The sequence below is a fragment of the Podarcis cretensis genome (genome assembly GCF_951804945.1).
Source record: "Podarcis cretensis genome assembly, chromosome: 7".
In the NCBI taxonomy this organism is placed as follows: Eukaryota; Metazoa; Chordata; class Lepidosauria; order Squamata; family Lacertidae; genus Podarcis; species Podarcis cretensis.
Window position 1 is genome coordinate 35,736,790 of NC_137176.1, and position 10,312 is coordinate 35,747,101.

Genomic DNA, 10,312 nt, shown 5'->3' on the forward strand with positions numbered 1-10,312 from the left:
TTTTGTTGTAGGTATTTTGAAGAATGCATTGCTTAAATAAATTTAAAAAGGGAGCCCCTTTCTAAGTGGAAATTTCTGCACTAATGCATCCGCTGTCTTTCTCAAAGGTGTTGCAGCTATTTGGTGTGGTATAAAGCTGGTATGAGCATCGAACAGCCCGGAAATGCTTGCTAAGGGGGAACTCACCTATGTTAAATTAAGCATTATAAAGCACATTGCACTTTGTAAGTGATGTGCTTAATATTAATAATAATTACAAAATGCATTTGGTTTTTCTATGTCCTGATGAATTTATGAAGGAAGATGGAAAACCTTCCACGGCCTTGGCAGAGACACAGAAGCAGGTTATTCAGAAGGGGTTCAGGAATCAGCAGCAAAATAAAATGGCATCCTTATTTATACTTGTAAAAAAGCAAAGGGTTGCGACCTGTTTTAATTACAGGAACTGGTGAATAGAACAACATCGCTGTCACTGAAGATGCTGTTCTGCAACTACCAAGAAGGGGGGGGGGGAATTACTAGTTTCCCTGAGCATCCATACTTGTGTTAATTTTGCTATACTATTTAGTGGAACATAGAGAACAAAGTGGAAAGAGAAGACATTAACAGTATAATTTAGGGGATTAGAGAAAAATATTCATATTACATAAATAGGATATTTATCAGTGAACCATTTTAAAGATCCACTCCTAACATATTTGTAAGTGTTTAGTGAGTTACGGGCTGCCTTTCATATATTTGTGGAATTCCAACATGACTTTCCACCCATATTAATCTATGGCAGGCAAAAACTATTTTTTTTGAGGATTTCTGCCCCCTGCCCTCCAACAAGCCAGAGGCACCTGCAGTCCTTGTCATGTTCTCGTCTCCAACGGTCTATAACACACTCTGGTTAAGTTTTCATTTCTACTTTTCAGCAGCTTCTGAGGAGTGATATGTAGCTAATGCCATCAAAGCTTGCACTTTAACATTGCAACTGTAAAGCCAACCCCGGGCGTTTCTGTATCAAAAGCACAGTGGCAAAATTGTCATAAAACTCTGTGAAATAAAAGACCTTGGGGTCCTGTTACAATTTGTAGAGACAAAAAAGACCTTTCCTCAGACTTCTTGCAAATGGTTTAAGTCCAAGTTCAAAAAGGTAGGCTGCGATGGTTAAAACTGCTCTATTGCTGCAAGAACATTTACTGCGAGAGCTACGATTCACTTATCTCACTGCTACACATTAGCAGCCAATAGAGCTATTTCAATCTCGCAAGGTACATATGCACAAATGGCTCGCTCTATAGAAAATTCTCTGCTGATAATGAAGTAAGGGGCATGGCATGTCTTCGAGTTATGCACTGGGATCCACAAACTCATGTATTCATGATCTGTGCAACCCCCTTTAGGGTTTTCCTGCAATTTTAACTTCAGCAGCAACTTCATTTTGGCATGAATGAAAACAGAAATAAAAAGGCGGGAGGGGAGGGGAGGGGGGACCTGGATGTGCATTACCTATTGTGTGTGCATCGTTGCATCTCTTGTTTCACAGTAATTGAGAATAAATATGCAGTGTAGTTTGTGTAAATCACATTTAAATTTGTGTAAATTGAAAAAGGCACAATTGCACCCAAGGGAGACAAGCAGAAGAGGACTGCGTCAGAGCACTGTTGTTTTGATCCAGCTTTTATTCCACTGCTGATGTAGTATTTATCTGTAGAACTCTGTGATTTCATTTCATTTTTAACTGCAAAAATGCTAGTTCTTTGGACTCTGTTCAAATTGTGTGAATCCAAGATTCCAGCCGTATTGATATTTTGTACCTGACAGTTAAAAGCCATGAACATCCATCTCCCACATCTCACTCTGCTATTAGAATAATCATGGAACACAATTCGGAAATAATATTACATCCTGCATTTTATTCAATTCCATATGACAAAAATAGGAACCTAGACTAAGACATCCATTTCAATCAGTAGATGTGTCAAGCCAACAAGATTTAATAATAAAAAATATTGGATCTAGGTAACAATTCCCAGGTGGTTCAGGGAGGCTCCTAGCCCTACATGGTATCGCAGTATAAAAATAGTGTCTCTCTTCACCATGCAGAGAGGAATGACCTAACCCTGAATACAAAATGGGGTCAGTCTTACTGTACCTTCATCAGCCATCTTATTTACAACACTTTACATCTCTTTTTAAGTTATGCACATCCTTTAGGGAGAAGAGATAACACTACATGGTACCAAATACTAAACAAAAACAAAAAAAAATTATTTCACACGAGAAATGGACACAGATAAATAAAAACATTCATTTGCTGAAAAACAGCAACATTAAGCCACCTCAGTTTTCTTTGTTTCCCAATTTTGAAACACCCCAAACACAAATGGTGGTCACCGATGGTTGGTGTTATAATATAAGGATGTTTATTTTCTATATATATTCTATATATATATATCTATATGTATATATATACACACATACATACCTACATATATATTTTATATATGCATGTATATATGCACATATATATTCTGTGTATCACTGCTGTAGAAAACAGAGCTGTAATAGTTCATTGTTCATTTCAAAACAGAAACAAACTGCTAATAAGTCTTTTAAACTTTTCATTCAATGACACGATGGCAGAAACAGTCCATCCTCTTACAGTAATGTTTTTTTGTTGTTGTTGTTGCACAAGAAAGCGATTGTCCTATTTTATTTTTTTCCATCTCAACTGAGAAGACCTCACTGTCTGATTCTTTCTTCAGGGGCATAAAACGTCTTGTGCTGTTTCCCAGCTACCCATAATGTCCCTTGAACAATTTTGTTGGACGGAAGTTCATAGTGTCAGACTCCACCATGCTTGTAATGCACAAAAATGAGGTAGTACACAAAACATTTACTGTTCAAGTTTTGATTTACGCCCCCAGCCTCACCAACACCCTAGCGTAAGAGTGGAAACATTCCCTTTTGTCACAATTTTAAACAATGCTTTTAAAACAACTGAAAATTATATTTGAATATTCAGAATACATTGTGCTTTGTAGTAAATATCGGAATTTTTTTTTTCTTTTAAAAAAGAGATCAGTAAGAGTTGGGAATTTACGTTCAAGTTACGACTGATACTTAATATTTTTGTTTTCTGTTTTGCTTTTACATACCAGTGCTATTAAGCAGTCAGCATCCTGCTTGTGGGTGGGAGTGAAAGAGACAGAACAGATTACAGCAAAATTAAGCCTACACAATGTTTTCTTTAGCCTCTCCTAGGCTTGCTCTGATATCACAGCCCTAAGATTAACATATCAAAGGTCTGTTGGAGGGTGGGCTTATAGAAAAGTTAAATGAATCATTTCGGTTTAAGAAATGGCAGGCCCCATTCTACCCAAGAATCTTGACAGTTCTTAGTGGCTTTCCTGTTTAAAGGAGCACAGATCTCTCCTACTGTTTGACCTTAAAGACAAACACAACAAAATATCCCCCCCCCCCATTTTTCCTCAAGCCAAAGTACTATTTATAAAATAGTTTACATCTTTGTTCAGATTCAAATTATAGACAAACCTCCCTAAATATAAAATACTAAAAGTGCAATAGTATAAATTAAGAGTTTGCAACACATTATACAAACACTGCCTTTTTATTGTACTGCCTTTGATAACATGAAATGTTTTATTCACAACTGCTTATAATGTTGTGAATAATATATGGTGATAAGGTTTGTCTGTAACTTGTTTTCCAACCATGAACTGAAGTCCACACTACATTTTTTTTCATTTAATAGAACAACTGTCCACATAGCAGCTACAAATATTTAAATTAAAATGGTTTGTTACTGACAGGTACTTGCACATGAAAAGCATGCTATCTTTCCCAATAAAACTTCACAATTTTGCCTGCATTGAAATAAACCACTTATTTATAGGGAAACAAAACTTGCTTAAAAAAAGAAAGAAAATCACATAGCCAGGTGTATTTTGCAGTACAAAAGCTTCATTTAAGGATGGGGCTAGTATATTGTCTGTTACCCGCATTATCTTTACATTATAAATACTACAGACAAGAATACTGTAATCATACACAGCATTAGGGTACTAAATCACTTATTGAGTGTTAGAGGATTTCTAAAAACATAGTTCAAGTTTCTAGCTAAGTGGAACAAAACCAGCAAAGGAAGAGCTGGACTGAAAATGCCATTGAGAAGCCCCCTTTTACTCAATTGGCATTGTTTTGTTTTGTTAAAGAACAAAAATTGAAACAATTTAGCTTCCTTCAGTCCCTAATGCAGTTTATCCAATGATTTATCGTTTTACTTAAATTTAAAGAGTTCTGCAGTTCTCGCTAACAGTCAGCTCACTGTTGAAAGCAGTGCCATGCAAATCTTGCAAGACAACTTTTCAGCGGACACGAAGTTATGTATTTCTGCTATGGGGGGAAAAATCTTAAAGGGAACCTAGGCAATTAGGTCACGAAACTAATGCTTAACTCCCCAAACTGTACATGAAAGAACAAATGTTGTGTTGAGTAGTGGTCCAACAGTTACTTGTTACTTGAATGCTTTTAATTTATGCCAATCTCTTTATTATCCTCAATAAACCTTGTGAATGGACGGTTGGCTCCAGTTTCAGAACTCGCTTTGTCCAAGCCAATGATGGGAGGGCTACTGCCGGTGCGAGCTTTGTCCATGCCACTGGTAATGTTACTTAAAGACGGAATGGCACTTCCGCCTAAACTTACTGGGAGCTGGGGAATGCCTCCATTCTGTATGACAGATATTTCATTGTTCTTCATTGCAAGTCCATTAGTAATAGCTGCAGCATACTGATTCCAAAAATTTGGGTCAACATTCATGGCCCGAGCTGCCAAATCCTTTTGGAACATTTCAGAAAACTTCAGAGCATCACCACCTAACAAAGCCATGGGGTTTTCCACAGACAGTCGACGGCCACGTCGTGCAGGAGCGTTATTCCACATATGAGTTCCCATGTGAACCTTTAGAGAAAGAACAAAACAAACAAAAGATTGGCAAAATAAGCAAAATTCAAAATGAGCTACACGGCCCATGAAGAGGCTAGTTTTAAAAGCCAATTTTAGTTTTCACATACAATCATTTCAACAACGCTGCTCTTATAAACCACCCGCATTTATAACAAAAGGAAGAGCAAAAGTAATGTGCATTTTAACATGCTAAACAAAGGTTAAAAAGAAGCTGGGAAATACCTTTATACAAAAGAACAACACGAAAAAGGGTTACTAGGTCCACATGCTATTTGAAAGACTAAAATCTTTTTATCACCTCAAACTTCTAAACAGGGCCGTCTTAAGCATATCTGGCACCGTGGTGAAAAGATCCCTCCGCCCCCCCTTCCCAGAGTTGTCAACCTTTTCCCAAGCCTCTGTGGGCATCACTCTCCTCTCGCGTAGGCTTGGGAGGCAAGCTGCACACCCGCCAGCCATATGGTTGATGGGGCACAGCTGGCAGGTGTGCAGGGAAATGGGAGGCCACCGGCAAAGCCGTGTAGCTCCCCCACTCGCTGGGACGCCCCTGAGAGGCCAGCGCCCTAGCGCAAGGCGCCAGTAAGCCCAATAGGAAAGACGGCTCTGCTTCTAAAGCCCTGAACTCCAGCGCTGCTATTTGGCCTTGCAGAACAGCTTTTGATTCTGCAGAGGTGTCTGCTCCCATCAGAGAATGGAGGGCCTTTTTTGCTGATCTCCATTTCCCATGAAACTCCACCTTCCACGCTGTTCTGGAGGGTGACCCAACTCTCTGGAATAGATTTGGGGGGGTTGCAATGGGAATCAGCAAAAACACACTTCCTCCTTTTGTAAATAGATGCTTCTGTGCGTTCAATAACTATTCCATAAATTGAAATGGAGCACTGGATTTCATCCCTCCTTTCTCAAACTTGTATTTTAAATTAACATATTTGGATTCATGCAAGTTCCATAGTTTACTGCAATGCAAATATGCACAGGTTGTCAGATTTAGCCAACCAACCACTAAGGCCCACAGAAAGGTTTATTTTAAAAATGAAAAATATAAAACAAACAAGTCTCCATTTTGATCGAGTCTCCAAGAGCCATGTACAAGCCTATACATGTCGACTCAGAAGTAAGACCCATTCAGTTCAAATGAGCTTACTCCCAAGAAAGTGGGTATTACAATTGTTCCATCAGCACAAGCATTTCAGCTTAGCAGATGGAATGATTTCCCCTCTCTTCCTGTGCATTGTCCTGGGGTTCTCCCTCCCCCCAGGTTGATTTCAGTCCAATTGCGCTGGCTCCCATTACTGCAACTGTTTAGTTGAATCTCTCCCTCAATTATCCGCCCCGCCCCGCCCGCTTATGCTTAATGACCTGGATGCAAACATCCCACTATATGAGGAGAAAGATTGCTGATTCACCTCAATATGAAGCCCTTCATGCCCTCTGAAAAGTAGTTTTAGAAGGATGGAGACCCTCGCAAGTGGCATTTTGGGGAAATTGGAGCCTGTTGACAAGATGGTACTTGTTGAATAAGTAAAAATATGTTTTGTCATATACAGTGGTACCTTGGTTTAAGAACAGTCCGGTTTAAGAACAATTCGGTTTACAAACTCTGCAAAACCGGAAATAGTGTCCTGGTTTCAGAACTTTACCTCGGTCTAAGAACGGAAGCCAAATGGTGGAAGGGCACTGGCGGCGGGAGACCTCATTAGGGAAAGCGTGCCTCGGTTTAAGAACTGTTTTGGTTTAAGAACGGACTTCCGGAATGGATTAAGTTTGTAAACCGAGGTACCACTGTAATGGGATATTTGGATCCAAACCTCATTTCTTAAATGGCCCCAATCCATCTAATATTAGTTGGGACTGAGTACCATAGAAACTAATAGAAAATATTGGTCAAAACTAACTTAAGTCATTTGGCTTTATGGGGAGCTTATTCACAACTGATTTTAACTGGATTGGGTTTAACTGGATTGTCAGTTAAAATGTCTCTCCTTCACTCGTCCCATTAAGCCAGGCATAGGGCAAACTCTGGCCTTCCAGATGTTTGGGACTACAATTCCCATCATCCTTGACCACTGGTCCTGTTAGCTGGGGATGGGAATTGTAGTCCCAAACATAGGAGTTTGCCTATGCCTGCACTAAGCCATGATTTAGCACTGCACGCATGAGCCAGAATGAACTTGACCAAAGCCCCAGCCTTCTCTGCTCTCATCACCTTGTCTTATGCACCTAGGAAAGGACATCACCATTACTTTCCTCTAATCTGGACTTGTTGCGCATGAGTCAGAAATTGTGGTTGATCAAAAATTCTGCTAAGTTTCTAAACAAGGCAACTTCAAGCTATAGATGATGAAGCTAGCTTGTTTAACCGTAGTTTGTGATCAGCCATGATCCCCGAGTCTCGCACAGCAAGGAGGCCAACAAAACATAAGAAACTGGGAGCAAATGCTGGTGAACTAGGCCGTGCAGAAGGAGGAGAGTGAAGAGTGTGCAAGTCCAAGGCTTTTTTCAGGCTCCTTTCTATCGCATGCAAACCCTGCAATTGCATCTCACCTTCTTATGTTTACCTGAACTACGTAGGGATAAAAGATGGTGCCACAGTTCTACTTTTAAAATGTTGCTTTTGTGACATATCAAAAACCTGCCACATCCTTGAGCATTGTAAGCAAGTTAGAAATCACAATTTGCAACAGGGGCTTCCCGCAGAGCATTTGGTAACCCCAACTGACAGACTCTTAATATGTTAAATTGCCATGATCGGCAGGAAGATTCAAATATAATCTGATATGGCTAGGTTTGGTTTTTTTTTAAAAGATTACTACTGTCATAAATCTCATGTGTTTAACTCAAAGTTTTATTCAAAGCGGACCCATTGAAATTAATGAACATGACTAAGGGAGCAATCCTATGGATAAGAAGCTAGCATAAAGCAAACCAGTGCCAATTTAGACCAGATCCAAACCCTGTCCAACAGCAGGACTGCTGCTCCTGCTCTAAGCCTGTAAGAGGGAAATCAAGTATTTAAAATAGTGTTCTATCCTGAGTTGCCAGGTCATGTGACTGAGCTGAACAGGCTTAGGATCCAGCCTAAGCCGCCCCCCTCCCTGCTTTCTGGGTCTCACCTCCAACATGCCCCTTTTGGGGGACTAATAAACTGGCCTCAGCACAACCAGCTTTGGCTCAGCTGGAACAAGCAAATGACACTGATGAATCTTAAACTGAGCCAGGGTTGGGGACTTAAAACCAGCTGAGCTGGAGATCCGCTGCATCCTAAGGAGCTCATCCCAGCAGATCTTGCCATAGGGTTACCCCTGAAATTTAATACATTAATTTCAGTGGGTCTATGCTGAGTAAAACTCAGTTGAATACAACTCATGCTTCTGCAGCACACAAGTTTGATGGGAATCTATAACCCCAGATTTTCAAGAAAAACAGGATCGACATAATATTTGTTTATAGTTGCGGAGTTAACTTCATGGAGCTGGAGTTTGTTTGTTTTTTAATCATTTTTAAAATACCAAAGTATTCTACTACAATCTAAGAATTCAGGAGCCATCAATAAAGGGGAAAATGCATGTCTGAAACACACTTTAAAAAAAAAAAGGAATAATTTGTATGCACCCACAAAATTTTAGTTCTTACATTGGGTTCATAATATATAATGTAAGGATGTCACAATATAACGATACTATCCTCATCCCTTGATTTGAGTAAACACATGAGGTTCGGCACATTGTTAAACTCTCACATTCTTACAATTTAAGTTCTGACATTAAAGATTCCCTTCTTACCTTAAGATTCCCTTTTGTGGTAAAAGCTCTACCACAGATTGTGCAACCAAATGGCTTTTCACCAGTATGGGTGCGCTCGTGTATCTGCAGTGCACTTGCTGAGGAGAAGGTCTTCCCACATGACTGACAGTTGTGCTGTTTGGGAGTCCGGCGTGGCGGTGGTGCCAGCATAGGAGTGATGCCCGGGCTCATCACTGACTGTGGTGCAGCAGGAACCTGGATTCCAGCTGGAAGCGACGGGACCTCGCCCAATGAGATCGGCTTGCTGTGACCGTTCACTTCCATTTTGATCAGAGTAGGCGCAGTGCTGGTGACCAGGCTAGGAGTGCTTTGGCTGGGACCTAGAGTAAAGTTGGGTTCAAATAACTGAGAAGGCAGCTCTTTTAATTTGTGTGTCAGTAAGTGCTGTTTTAAATTACCCATAGTGGAACACCCACGATTGCAGACTGTACATACAAATGGACGCTCTTTAGTATGGCTGCGGTAGTGAATTTCCAATGCACTCTTACAAGCAAAAGGCTTGCCACAGATATTACAAACAGTACTTTTAAACTTACCACGTTCTCTGTTCAGGAACAGCAGGCTAAAAGGAGCTTCTTCTTTGATGAGTGGCCTTCCCGGGTTGGTGGCTGTCAAATCCAGTGCACCTCCATTTTCAACAGTAGGTGGTGGTGGACTGTCAGGTTTTTCTGTCTTTAATTGTATTTCTTGGTGTTCTTCCTGGTTGCTAAAACCTGGGGATTTTGATCTGAAACTTTCACTGATGCTGTTTTCAGGAGACAGTGCCTGCATGGATGAAGAAGATTCAGACATTGCAGGGCTCCCTGCACTCTGGCTCTCCAGATCTCCAACAGCGGATGAGGAATCGTTGCTTAAATGGTCACTTTCCCCTGACCCATTTTCTAATGATTTCAGATTGGTCAACTGTTGACAGTTCATGACAGAATCAATCATTTTCATTTGATTTTCCAGAGCAGTAATGCTAGAAATTACAGATGGGGGGGAAGGTGGGCATGAAGTGGAATAAGGTAGGAGTGGTTTGGAGGAGTCACTTGTGTTGTCTTTTAACTCTGGGTCCTCTTCCATGGAATTTTCATCAATGTCATCATCATAGTTGCTTAGCGTTTCTGCGTTCTTTTCATCAAAGGAAAGCTCCGAGTCCATAGCATCTTGGAAGCCCTCTGGTAATGGCGTGTTTGGAATTTGCCCACCCATGTGCATACGAATATGCTGCTGAAGAACAACAGCATTTGTAAATTTCTTCTGACAAATGGGACACGAATGCTGTACTCTAAGTGGCGGCTTCGCTCGATGAACTCCAAAATGTGTTTTTAGATTGCCTTTTGTAGTGAATGCACGTCCACAAATTTTGCATTTAAATGGTCTTTCTCCTGTATGGGTTCTGTAATGCATCTTGAGAGCACTCTGACAACTGAGCACACGGTGACAAATGACACATTGATTTGGATCTGTCATCTTCTTATCGATGTTCTCTACGAGCTGTTGCAGTTTTGAGGTTTCTGATGTTTGCATAGAGTCTAGTAGACCACCAA

General features: G+C 40.4%; 1 protein-coding gene across 3 annotated transcripts in view; it reads right to left on the minus strand.

Annotated features, from left to right (window-relative positions):
• Positions 1-1,881: 1,881 nt before the first annotated feature.
• SALL3 (spalt like transcription factor 3) overlaps positions 1,882-10,312 on the minus strand; it is a 24,952-nt gene continuing 16,521 nt past the window's right edge. For 2 of the 3 annotated variants that reach the window (XM_079983325.1, XM_079983324.1), the window contains exons 2-4: positions 9,317-10,312; positions 8,760-9,100; positions 1,882-4,971 (exon numbers count right to left, since the gene is read on the minus strand). The exon at positions 9,317-10,312 is cut by the window's right edge. In XM_079983325.1, coding sequence (XP_079839451.1) covers positions 4,540-4,971; positions 8,760-9,100; positions 9,317-10,312 — 1,769 coding nt within the window. In that variant the 3' untranslated portion in view covers positions 1,882-4,539. Of the gene's footprint in view, positions 4,972-8,759 lie in introns of all 3 variants that reach the window. The other variant, XM_079983323.1, reaches the window with a different exon arrangement.